The following is a 13220-nucleotide window of genomic DNA, read 5'->3' as shown; positions in this document are numbered from 1 at the left end:
TTCATGCTGAATCATTTAGGAGCACTTGAAAATGCTTTGGTGCACTTGGGTATGACACCAGGACCTGCATGTTATGGGGAAAGGTAGAAATAACACAGGAAAGCGCAAATGTGGAAACAGGAAACATGGTCCCAGCATGGAAGGTTGGGATTTGGCAATGAAATTCCCAGATTTTCCAGCATTGGGTTCCTGAGAGGAGAATGCACATTTCAGCCTCTCTGCGAGGCACATTTGCAAGCTGCTCAGCTTTTGAGAATGCTGCGTGTAATAAAATTTTTCTGATTAAAAGGACGTTGATGAAAGACTTCTGACCTACCTAAAAAGCTTTAGAGCTGTTTCCCTCTCCTCTCCGTTTCTGCTGACTCCAGTCACTCGTACTGTCAACACTGTTTAGGAATACCATTTTTCAGGAATACCATTTTTCAGGAATACCATTTTTCAGTGTTCAGGGTTGTTTCCTGATAAAGAAATAATGGCAGAGAAGAAGAAACACCATGCTGACATGCTGGAGGCAGCCGGGGAGCGCTGTGAGCAAGATGACATTTGCAGGCAGGCTGGGTTTAGGTGTGTGCAGTCCCTCCTTAGCAGCACATGGCAAGACACAAGGACTGACCAAGCCTGTGCTACTCCGGATTAATGTCCTGTTCTTATTTTTTTTTTCCCCTGCTACCCACGTCGCTCGTGTAGACATTTGGATCTCGCGCCGTTCCAGAGGTGCGGCGATAGGAGATCCCAAAATTCCAGAGCTCCCTGTTGCAGGTGGTGCTTTGCTGTCACCTCCATGCAGCTCTGTTCTGGAAAAAGGGGGTGACTGCCATCCCTGCTCCGTGGCAGCCCAGGCTGGGGTGCTTCAGGCAGCGGTGACCCAGCCATGAGTCACCGAGCACGGCGGACACTTTCCGGCCCCCGGCCGGGCTATTTTTGGGCTCAGTAATTACGAGGTGAGCTGTGAATCACCGGCGTCTCGCTTTACGCCGGGAGGAAACCATGCAAATTGCGCTAACGTGCTTGGCAGGGGGAATTCTTGTTCTCCGGTGTTCTACAGACTTTGGCCCTTCTTCTTGCTCCCCAGAGGGATGTGCTCACCCTTCCTCATGTGTAGCTGTCACGCAGGACCCAGCAAGGGCCAGACTCGTGTTCCCTCCAGCCGGGTGTTGTGTTCTGGGCAGAAATGATGCTTCAGAGGCCTGGATGGGATTCTGAAGGGGTCCCAAAGGCTTTGATTGATTTGTTCATATTGCTCTGCATAGCCAGGGTTTAGATCAGAAAATAGCATGAAGTGGGTAACTCCAAAGGAGGCCGTGTTGTCTTTGGGCTCTCCAGCAGCTGGTCTTGCCGTGTTTGTGGCATTTGGAGGGACGATTGTGCCCTGAGGCTCTGTTTGCTGTGTTGTGTGGCGCGCAGCAGCACAGCTATGTCGAAACTCGCCAGCAGAGCCAGGGGGAAATAGCTGACCCCTTTTGAGAAGGGTTTGGTGATGAGTCAAGAGAGGGACATGCACGGGTTTTCTCCTTCTTTATAGGGGATGGACCCTGTGGCTGCGTTAAACCCCCCCAGCAGGGAGAAGTGTGTGCAGGGCATTCTGCACAAGCAGCAGTTCAATCTCATCCCTCTGCTCCACTGCTTTGCTTCCCATCACCTGAGCTGATAGATTCACCTGTAGCCCTGCTTTAATTCATTCCTACGTGCCTTTGTTTTCCTTGCACATTCCTGCCTCTGCCAGTCCCTTCCCAGCTCAGCTTTACGACTCAGTGTTCCTGTTAAAAACCAGTCTCCAAACACTTCCTCTCAGAAATGGGAAAGCCAAGGGTGTGTTTTTGCACCCAGGAATCCCCAGGCTGGAAAGGAGCCTTCATCAGGATCATCAGGGGATCATCAGGCTGTTGGAGGAGGATTAGGGATGGAGGCACTGTAAACCTGAAGGAATTTGAAACCCGTGCTTTAATTTAAGAGGAATGTCCTTTTGTTCTCAAATGGATGGGCCTTGCTCCAAAGGTGTTCAGGTGCAGTAACTGGTACCAGATGGGCTGTGCAAAGCAACACAAACAGGTGGTGAGGACAGCAACTTTAATTTCCTTGTCAGCCTGTGTCTTACACACCCGCTGGAGAAGAGGGGGATAAGGGGAGCTGTCATATTTGTACATGGCAAAAGGAGTGACTGCAAAAGGAGAACACAGGGATTGTTCTCCATCTGTACGTAGCAGGTCAAGCCCTGGCACTCTGAGTGGTGACACTGTCACCTGGGCCAAGGTGTGCAGTGATGAACTTAGAATGTGATTCACTAGCTTGTGCATTTTTATGGATTCAGGGATCAATACACTTTAATGCTGACATGAATATTGGCTCGGGTCCCCCCAGGGTAATGTGGATTTTTTTAGTGGCATCCCACACATACTGGCATGATGCAGATGTGTTGATTAATTTCTGAGTAAATGCAAACCAGGTACAAAAGAATCTGTGCTCTTATGGGTGGTTGTTCAACACCTTGCTGGGCTCGGCAAGGTGAGGAGGATGCTGCAGAGGGCACAGCTGCTCCTCACTAGCAGCGTCCAAGAGTGTGCTCTTACCCCAGAGAGCTGTGTCACATCCCAGTCAGAGCAGTCCTTGGAAATTTGAAGCAGTGAGAACAGGGCTTTATGATTCTTTGCCATCAGAAGAGATTTCCGGGATTTTCAGGAATGGGGAGTTGCATTTTGGGCTTTTTATGTTGCTTTTTAGAGATAAGGAAGCTGAGACCTGGGGTCGCTTAAGAGATCTGGCACAAGTCTTATGTAGTGGAATCAAAAAATAAATGCTTGGGATCAGTGCACTTTCCAGCTCCTCTTCATGTGGGGACTAACACAGTGTGGTTAACGCGTGGGGTTAAAACTGTGCGAGCCCCTTTCCCTCTTGAAACCATTGAGGTCGTTCACCCCGTGGCTGTGGGCTCGTGGCTTTCTCACTTTTCACATCCCCAATTGTCTCTCCTAGATGATCAGCTGAACTCAGAAGAGAAGAAGAAAAGAAAGCAGAGGAGGAACAGGACTACCTTCAACAGCAGCCAGCTGCAGGCACTAGAGAGGGTCTTCGAGAGGACACACTACCCCGATGCCTTCGTACGGGAAGACCTTGCACGCAGAGTGAACCTCACTGAAGCCAGAGTTCAGGTAATCCCACGGCTCACACCTCGCCTGGGCGATCATCAGGCCGCTCCAGCAAGGCAGCAGAAATCCTTGAGCTCTTGTGTGGCGCACAAGGGTCACCAAGCTCCTGGCTTGTGCTGTACTGCAGCAGCATGCCTTGAGGGAGACTGCCAGGCCTGACCTGCCACCCCGTTCACCAGCTGCCCACTCAGATGTGCCCGTATGGCTGAGATGTTGGATGCTCAGGCTGCTGACGTTCCCTTGAGCTCTTAGCTTGCAGGCCTGCACCTTCTGCAGGTCGAAGCAGACCCTGGAACACGGTGTGTTGGACAGCACTGCCAGGCCTTGCTGCCGTCGCACAGGACACACCCGTGTCCCTCAGCCAGCCCCTCAGCCAGGGCTTGATCAGAGCAGGCACCAGGATTATCCCATCCTTAGGGTTCCCAGGGGCAGCCTGGGAAGCAGCCAGCTGTGAGTTTGCAGGCCCCATGCTGGGCAACTCCCTGAGGGCTCCCCTGACAGGGGGAAACCCTCCTGAAGCAGTTCTGTGTCAGGAAAAGCAGATGCATAGGACTTTTTCGGTCTTCAGGTTCTTGTTTTATTGTTATCTTATCATGCCTTCAGCACACTGTCTGCACCCAGACCTTGCATGCTGGAAAACAGCACAAAAATGGCTACAACCTTGTGTTGCAAGGCCTTTATAAGTCTAATCAAAAGCTAAGCTACCCAATTAAGAAATGACACCTAGATTATTTCCCTTTCTAACCCAATAACTGACCCCTAAAGATCCGCAATGCAGATTTTTCTGCCCAATTACAAGATACCACCCAAACCCAAGAAAAAAGGAACTCGAGACAACACCCTGTATCCTCCATCTTGTACCCATCTAGAACATGCTAAAAATCCTCAAACCTAAATTTCTCACCCATGTGACATACTAAACTACTCTCTACAATCCCTACAGTCTATTTCACACTTTTGTGGTCTCTAGCTTACTTTGGAGGCCTTCTCCATGAAGGAGGGTCAAAGTCAGTGTTTTCCTGGGGGTCAGAGCACCCCAGGGCACACACGGGGATATTCCCCTTGCCCTGGGTTCCCAAAGCCCGCAGGGCACGGTGGCACGGGGATGGGGCGAGCGGCACAGCAGAGCTGTCGTGATGGTTGGTGGCCCTGTGCTGTCCCCGCTGCAGGTGTGGTTCCAGAACCGGAGAGCCAAGTTCCGCCGGAACGAGAGGGCCATGCTGGCCAGCAAGAACGCCTCTCTGCTCAAATCCTACTCAGGGGACGTGACGGCCGTGGAGCAGCCCATAGTACCTCGCCCCGCCCCCAGACCCACCGACTATCTCTCCTGGGGGACCGCCTCGCCCTACAGGTGAGTGAGGCACCCCGCTGGACCATCCCAAAAGCGGCCCTCAGACAGCTCTGGTGTATCCACAGCCGGAGGATCCGGCGGTCCGACCATCCACTGGTTTTCCTCACCTGTTCCCACCCCATCTCCCTGCCTGTTTTGCAGCGTGGTCCCAGCTCGGTGTCGTTGTGTCTTTCTGGCAGCTTCTTTTCTGAGTGGCTCTCTCTGCAATTCAGGGAATTTCGAAACAGGTTCAGATAGAAATACATGGCAACAGAAGGTTTTCCCCAGTGCATCTGGTTTATAGCAAGGAGGAAACCTTTCCGTGGGACACAGATCCAGGAGAGGGAGGTCAGAGCACTCGGGGAGGCTCTGCCACCACACAGTGGCCAGAAGAGGGAGATCTGTGGCTGTCCCGTGGCACTCCCTGCTTGAGATGCCAGGAAGGGCTGGGAGCTCACTTCATCCCTGTGGAGCAGTGCTCTCAGCACTGGGGGGCTGCTGAGCAGTTTCTTTTTATTGCTTGAGCACAAGTGTGCATGTGTGAACGTTGCACTGTGGTTTGCCTGCATGCAGGGCCAGGTGACAGACTGGTGCTCAGTGTCCACCTCCTGTGGTCAGTGCTGCTTAAGGGGCGGCAGGAAAGGAGCATGGATGTGGCAAGCCCAGTCTCAGAGCATCTGGGATGTCCGTGCACATCACAGGCCTCCCTGTCCTCTCTGTGCCATTCCTGGCTCTGCAGGAGCTGGGTGTGGATGCAAGATCCACAGGATGTGTTGGTTTGTGGGGAGCCAGCTGGCTCACAGGCAGTTAAAAATGAGGTTGGCGGGTGTTTTTTAGCACAGTGGCTCCATTGTTGGTTGGGACCATGAAGCCTTTGGCTGGATTTCTTCCTGTTCATCTGGCCTGGTCACTGCCAGCTTCCCACTGCCTTCCAGGAGCCACACCGTGCACAGGACCTCTCTTGCTGGGTCACCTTGACCCTCTTTTTGCTCCAAGCATTGTTTGCACGGTAAGAGCTGCAAACACATGGTCTGGTCTTCCTGCTTGTTCTGTGGGGTCCTCCTCATCCACCCTGAATGTCCAGAAGAACAAGTCATAGACCCACCCACTCCTGCTGTGGAAAAGGATGCTTTTGGTGGCCACCAGCTTCATGTTAGAAATGGCCCTTATCCTTTGGATTTTTTCTGAGGACTGCTCTCTGTGAAAATCCCTCTTTTAGGGATTAAGGCTTTCTCCCTGTGCAGTGTTCCTTGGTGTAGCGTTCTGGGGAGGTGAGATCGGGGAAGGGAAGCGAGTGCCTTCCCCACCCCAGTGGGACTGCACTGGTCACGGTTCCAGATCCCTGCTCAATGCTCGTGCCTTATTTCTACCTCTCACACTCCGAAAAAGAGATCCTCCCTCCCGAGCTGATGTTTACGCAGGGAGCTTCATAATCACTGCTAGGAGAAGACCCTGCAAAGGTGACTCCCAAGGGCAGCCTGGGAAGGGCTGTCTGAGGTCACTTGCAGCACGTGGGATGTGCTAAGGAGAACAGGGGAGAAGGGACAGCCTTAGGGATGGTTTTCCAGCCCCTCAGCTCCAGGCTGTGCCTATCCACGATGCAGAGACACACCTTCCCCTTGTCTTGTCTGCAGCCAAGATGTTTCAGCAAAGGCCTTTGCAGCTTACACACCAAAGCAGGCTGGAGTGGCACCCTCCCGCTGCCCTGCACTGGCAGAGGAGCACAGCAGCTGCTTTCCACACTGTGGGACCCTCAGACACTCCATGCTCCCCAGGGTTTCTGATCCTACTGATCACCTCTTGGCAATCAAGATTCATCTGAAAGGGCCGGGCTGTCACAGCCTCATTAAAGCTTTGCAGTAAGGTCATTCAGATGTTCAAATAGTGAAACCCTCCAGTCATGTGGAGTGTTTGCATGGCCCCCTGCCCCCTCCCCATCTTCCCAGCAGTACTGTAGCAGCCCCTGATTAACAGCCACTCCTGGGGAGGGCCCAGAGCAGCATGGCCAGGGCTGGTTTTGCTCTCAGATCTGGGAAAAGTTTTCAATCCGTGTGTTTATTCTCCAAATACATTCAGCCACAGGTCAACCAAAGCTATTTGCAGATCTCTGTCACACAGACAGCCAAGTAGATACTGTGCTTTTTTTGAAGTTGAGAAATGTTTTACTTAGGCATTTTTTAGCATAGGTTCTTAAGAAAACAAGACTGGCAGCCCACACTTCCCACTCCAGCAACCTTTGGCTCCACAGGCCACTGAAAACCTTATTCGAAAGAAGGATTTTAGGCCTCAGAAACACGATGCTCCTCTGTGTTTTGTGAAAGCAGACAGCTGAGTGGAGGAAGGAGATTTTTCTCTGCCTGAATGGGGTGGAGGGAGGGAGCAGCAGGGTGACTTCAACCCTTATTAGACCCTGGAGAGTCTCTGGAGCAACCCTCAAGCTATTCTGGTGTTTGGACACAGCCTTCTTGTGCACTGCTCCTGCTGGAATAAGTTGATGAAAGGAAGCACTTCTAATCCCTGGTTTAGCAGGGATTTCACTTGGCATCAGTAAGTGAAATGATCTTCCCCACACCTCTGGGGAGCTGGGAGTCAGAGGCTCCCAGGAGTTTCAGCCCAGACTTGGCCAGCAACCTGGTTTTGAATGGGGACAGTTTACAGCCCTGACTGAAAACCCCTATTTTATCCAGTTTGGAGTAGCCTTGAAGGTCTCCAAATTTCTTCCAGCTCAAAAACATGGGACAGATGTGCCCTTTGGAAGTAGATGGGCATGGGGGCTTAAGTAGCCACCACCTTTACACCTTGTGGAGCTTTGCACCCTCCTGCAGGCTGCACTTGGGGGTGAGGAGAGCAACCTGCCCAGCCATGGAGAGGGAATGAGGGGGTGCAGCTGGTTGAGAAGAGCTCCAGAAACACACATCCACGTGTTCTGGATGCTGGTGAAATGCAGATATTCCCTGGTCTGGATCTCCTGCAGACTGAGGATTCCCACAGCGCTGGGTGGCAGATAAACTCCTGGGAGGTCAGAAATACCAGCAGCACATTGAGGTGAGCAGGCACAGCTCCAGCCTGGATCTGTGCAGCAGGTGCCTGAATCCCTGCAGGGAGATTTGCTGTTGCATTTCCAGTTGTGGAGGTCAGTGCTGGAATGATTTTTTTTTTTTTTTTTGAAAGACAGAAAAAGGAAAAGACAAAAAAGCAAAAAAAAAACCCAACCCATCTTGGTTTTTTGGTCTGTGGATGGAGCAGAGCATTTCCCAGAGCCTCAGCTGCAAGCCACCCGGGCAGGCAGATGGGAAAGGTCAGCACCAGAGCTGAGCTGGCCTCCAGCAGAGCATTTGGGCTTTCCCCCTGAACACTCTGTGTTAAATGGACACCTCTAATTCATGTGGTGCTTCTCAACTGGTTTTGGTCTGCGCGGACCCATGTAAAGGAAATGCAGCAGGTCAAATACTTTGCTGGGTTTTGGGGAGTTGGCAGGGAGAGCTGCTTTTCACAGAAACCCAAGGGACACATGGATTAAACAAGTTTTCTAGTGGTCTGGAAAGCAGCTTTGCAGATTTTTTGGTAGGATAAGAAAGGAGTTGGAGATCTTTGTTCAGCCTCTGCTGTCGGAAGTGATGTTTTTCATGAATAAAGTCCCAGTTTGAAGAGAGAAAAAGCGGTTTATGTTTTGGGTTTTTTTCCTTCAGCCTTTAGGACATGCTCTTTATAATCAGCTGAAGTTTTGATGGGGGAAAAAAATGTGGAAATTTTCATTCCAAAAAGCTGAAATGAGAAAACATCACAACTGTTGAAGCGGGTTTTTCCCAGAGTGTTTCTTTAATGTAACATGTGTTTCAGAAGTGACGTGATTTCACAGGCTGTAAAACCAGCAATTGGTCTCATCAAAAAGACATTGCTTCCAGTGGGAATACTTTTAAGGACAATGGTCTAACTGGCAGGCTGACCTCATTGCAAACCTTTTTTGGGTTAGAAAATAGGAAGTGGAAATTTTTCCTGTTGACTTCAGCCAGCTTTGGTGCTGGGTAAGTGAACAGCAGCGGAAAGATTTACTGGGGTGTTAAATAAAGGGGAGTGGTAATCCCCTGCTGACACCACACCAGGATTACATCCCACAGGTATGGAAAAAACCAGGGTTTAGGCTCTGCTGTGGTTTGGAGGCCACGTTTGACGTGACGTTTCTCTTTCCATCCCTCAGTGCCATGGCCACCTACTCTGCCACGTGTACCAACGCCAGCCCGGCGCAGGGCATGAACATGGCCAACAGTATTGCCAACCTGAGACTGAAGGCAAAGGAATATAGTTTACAGAGGAATCAGGTGCCCACAGTCAATTAACGACTGGGGGCAGCTGCCTTGCAGAAGGAGAAAACACAACAGCACCCGTCCTGCTTCGCAACCTGTCTGTGCTGAAAGAAAAAAAAAAGAAAAAGAGAACAACAACAACAACAAAAAAAAAAACACAATAAAAATAAAAAAGAAAAAAAAAAGAAAAAAAAAAAACTAAAAAAAAGCCAACCCTCACCCAGAACTGAACACGGGGAGCAAACTGAACCTGTGAGTGATAAGGTTCCTCCTTCCTTTTGGGATAATGCCACCATTTTTTTTTTTTTCTTGTTATCGTCGGGTTTATTGCTTCTGCTCAATATACTACGAGCTTCTTCAGTAAAGGACAGTCTCACCCTTGCTGGTTTCCATTTTTGTACGGGACTGCAAAAAGAAACCTCTGCCAGTCTCAGCCCACGGACGAGTCCCACCGCCAGCACGCTGAGGTACAAAGCTTGCTCATCTCCCCACTGCCCCAGCTCACCCGAGGAGAAGAATTTGTTTGGTCACCAATTCCCATGAGATCCACCCGACCCTCATCCCTCCAGTCCCTTGTGCCACAGAGGCAGCACGTTCCTATCAGTCTGCCAGAAGCCCGTTTAATGCAGCAAGATGGATTCCTGCTGTCTGAGTTGCCTGGAAAACCTCCTTGGGCTCTGCAGAGCTCCATTGCCTTGTTGAGTACTCCCGGCACTGCTGCCTCAAGAAGCCAAAGAAGAGAGCAAAGCCAGCGTGGGTCTGTGGGCAGGGGGAGTGTAGCAGGGGGATCTCTCTGCAGTGCCAAGAACAGGACTGTCAGGACACTCCTTTCTATGCCTTACAGTTTGTGCCACAGGGAAAGGCATTGTCCAGATGCATTTGTTTTATATATACTGTATATATTTATATATATGAGATAATACATGCAAGCTTGGTTGGTGTTTTTTATTAAACAAAATAAAACCCATTGAAAACGTTGGGGATGTTTGTGCTGCATCCAGGTGGAGCTGTGCATTGAAATTCCAGCCACAGCCTCTCTCAGCCTTGGCAGAGCTCTTCCCTGCAGCCTTGGGCAGCTCTGGGAAAGGCAGCTCATGTCCTCCCATGAGAACCCCCAAAGAAGAGGTGCTGGAGGGAGCCACGCTCCTCTTTGCAGGTTTTCCCCATGGGCAGCTGCACAGAACACAACAAGGAGCTCCTCTGCAGCCAGACTGGTTCATGTGGCTTTTGGGAACATGCAGGGATATCCCCAGGGAAAGCCTCTCTGGGCACAAGTGATGTTGGACTTGATGATCTTAGAGGTCTCTTCCAACCTCATTATTCTGTGATTCTGTGATGTCTCAGCAGGGAGCATCCCACCAAAGATCCCTCAACACTGCTCTGTAAGGCTTGTCCTATAACCTTAACCATTTCCCCTACCTGCTGTCCTCCCTCTGGGCTCTGGAGACCTAATTAATTTATCTCCATGAAGAATAGAGGAGATGCAGCCCAAAAGGCATTTCTTCCACACAAACATCCTGAGGAAATTAGGATCTTTCTCACTGCTGGTGATGCCTGTCTCTCCCATTTTGGGGGAGGAGGGGGTTGATTTATGACAAACAGCACTTGTGTCCAAACTGAGATGGAATTGCCCTGAAGGCAGCAGAGCTACCCCATGGTCCAGGCTGCACCATCAGGGAAGGAGAATGAAGCTGAGCAATGAGGAATTCTTCTGGTAGACTGGCTTAGATCTCCAGCCTGGTGTTTGCTGCAGGCACACAGGGCATATGTAGATGTCTGACAGTGGGCTTTGATAGTCTAAAATAGCATGTTGCAGGAAATGAGGAATAAATCTCTTTAAAGTGTAGGTGAAAATTAAACTGGCAAAAGATGAATGGAAATCCAGCCAAAATATTTGAGCTAGCACAAGGCAAAAAAGCCTCGAATCCAAACTGGAGTAAGTTGTGCCTGTGATTGTATGCATTGCTGCTGGATTTTTTTTTCCCTCCCTGTATGGGTATTTTTAAGGAAAAAAACCTAATTGTGATCAGGACAAAAAGCTGAAAGTCACAGGCAGAACACCAGGGAAACGGAGGCAGGGCGAGTACTGAGCTTTAAGAAATCCATCATGTTCTGTTTGATCCCTTTTTTTGGCCACCTGCAGTCTGGAGAACCTCACATTTGTAAACCAGAATATTTCTATCCTGCACAGCGCAGGTCCAGCTCCTAGAGCCAAGTGATCATGTTGGAAATCTCAGGCTGCACTTAGAAACTCACTCCTGCTTCCTGTGCCTACCCAAACGCACAAACTATTGAAGAATGTGGTCAGAAAGGGCCCAGTGCCTTTGGGTAACACCACTCAAAGGCTGAACTGGTTGTTGAGTACCTTAAGCTGGTGCTCTCCTCTCCCCTTGCCTTGCTGCCCTCCTCCAGAGCCCACCACCATCCCAGCAGCGCCAGCAGCCTGGGTGAATTCCCCTGTGCTGGCCTGAGAGCTCACCCTGGAGTTTCAGCTCTTTCCTTCAGCATCCCTCAGCCTGTGGCTTTCCTCCAGTCCTTGCTCAGCTTCTCTGCAGTAGAAAAACCACCATGAGCAGCTTTTGTTGGTGTGTGTGTAGGGACACCACTTTGTGAGGTTACCAAGGGGCAGTTCAGGGAGCATGAAGCTCCTGGTGCCCCGTGACCCAGCCATGGACTGAGATCTCCATCCCCACGCTGTGATGGTCACATCAAGGGGCTCACAAATGCCAGTGCAAGCCCTTGTTCAGCCTCCTCCATTTATCTGAGTTGTCTGGCATGGGGCTGCTCCTGCAGGGAGGCTGTGGGAGCTTCTGCACCTCCAGTTTGAGCTGGGTCTTGCCTTGGGTCGGGCTGCTTGGTCAGGGGTGCCAGCACAGCTGACTGGCTATCAGTCAGTTCAGATAAAACCTTTACATCCCCTTTGGTGACCCAATATTGCTTTGTTTACATGGATTTACTAACCAGAGTCCAGCTGGATGAACAGACAGCTTCTGGTGTTTGTTTCTTAATTGCTGATGACCTCAGCCAAAAGACAGCGACTTGTCGTCGCTCAAGCCAAAGTGAAATATTAGAATTGTGTATGTTTAATCTGTATTTTATTAAACCATGTAAATATATGTGCAAATCAAGGGCCTTATCCTCAAAGAGTGGAGTTCTCCAGGGTTTCAGTAGACTTCCAGTTGTAGCGCTGGGAAGTTGCCATGGTTACCACGGTTATCATTGAGTTTGGGTACCATTCAGGGGAGAAAATGTGTCTTAAGGCATTTTCCTCTTGCCTAATCTGTATGAGCACTGTTTTCTCAGGCTCTCCCTTTCTCAGCAGAGAAATAGGTGACTGGTTCCCTCAAAGTGGGAATTTTGTGCGTGGCAGGGATGGATGATTGACGAGGCTGCCGTGAAGCCACGGGATTTCCAGATGGAAGTGTATCCTGTAAATTATCTCTTGCTTTGTGATGTAAAATGTACAGTGTTTGCACTAGAATAGAAATGATCATTTTCAATAAAAGGGGGAAGAGACTCCTCAATCCTTTCTATAAGCTGCCACATCTGTGTCTTGTGTTGCTGCCCTGAGGTGTCCTACAGCGTTGGCTGGGGCTGGGAACCCTCTGGAGCCTTGCAGGGAGACCAGGAGCCCGTGGAACTGGGCTTGGGGTCAGGCAGCTGCAAGTCCAGCAGCAGTGTAAGGCAGGAAACATCCACAAAGCCTTCTCCTAGAAGAGGTGGAGTTCAGGAGGAGTGGAGACACAGCCGTGGCTTTGTCCCAGCTCCCTACGCCCCACCGGGCTGGTGAGACACCAGGTGGGGTTGAACGTGGGGCAGAAGGGGAGCAGAGAAGGGAGGTGAGTGAGGGATGGCCATCCCCCTGTGGGTGCTGGGGATGGGTGACCATCAGGGAAGGAGGGGAGGAGCGAGAGCAACGAACGAAGAGAGGAAAAGGGCTGAGTCCCATCCCTGTGCAGGAGTGAACAGAGCTGGCTCAGCAGGGAGATCCCTCCACTGCACAGCAAGGCAGGTGGGCAGAAGGAGGGTCATCAGGGCTAATTAGTGAAGCACAGGGGTGGGAGTAGTGCTGTGGGGCTGGTTTTATCTCCTGAAGATGTGGAGCTGGGCTGGAGTTGGTGAGCTGTGCTCCAGTGCTGGGGTCTGTTGGGAGCTGGCATCTGGCTGGGGGGAGATGCTGGGGGGGGGCTTCTGCAGCTTCCCTTCTTGGTCACTGAATGATGAGTTCAGATTCGAGACAGCTGTTGGGAATCTGGACTGTGTCTGGCTCAGCACCCTATTTCCCTGCTGATCTGGCTTCTGAGCCTCCCTGGGCAGTTAAATGTCAGCAGGGCAGTCCCCAGAGAGAGCCCGTTAAGGGGAGATGGGTATCTCTGCAAGGCCCTCAGCAGTCAGCCAAGCTTGCATTCCTTGGAAAGCTGATTATTCCCTCCTCTGAAGCTG

At 50.8% G+C, this 13220-nt stretch overlaps 1 protein-coding gene across 1 annotated transcript in view; it reads left to right on the top strand.

Moving 5' to 3' along the window:
• PRRX1 (paired related homeobox 1) overlaps positions 1-12313 on the top strand; it is a 40491-nt gene extending 28178 nt beyond the window's left edge. The window contains exons 2-4 of the mRNA XM_053984756.1: positions 2971-3146; positions 4313-4494; positions 8672-12313. Of these exons, the coding sequence (XP_053840731.1) occupies positions 2971-3146; positions 4313-4494; positions 8672-8810 (497 nt within the window). The 3' untranslated portion in view covers positions 8811-12313. The remainder of the gene's footprint in view (positions 1-2970; positions 3147-4312; positions 4495-8671) is intronic.
• The last annotated feature ends 907 nt before the right edge of the window (positions 12314-13220 follow it).

This window comes from Vidua macroura, chromosome 9 (genome assembly GCF_024509145.1).
Source record: "Vidua macroura isolate BioBank_ID:100142 chromosome 9, ASM2450914v1, whole genome shotgun sequence".
Taxonomy (NCBI): Eukaryota; Metazoa; Chordata; class Aves; order Passeriformes; family Viduidae; genus Vidua; species Vidua macroura.
This window is presented reverse-complemented; position numbering and strand designations above follow the sequence as displayed.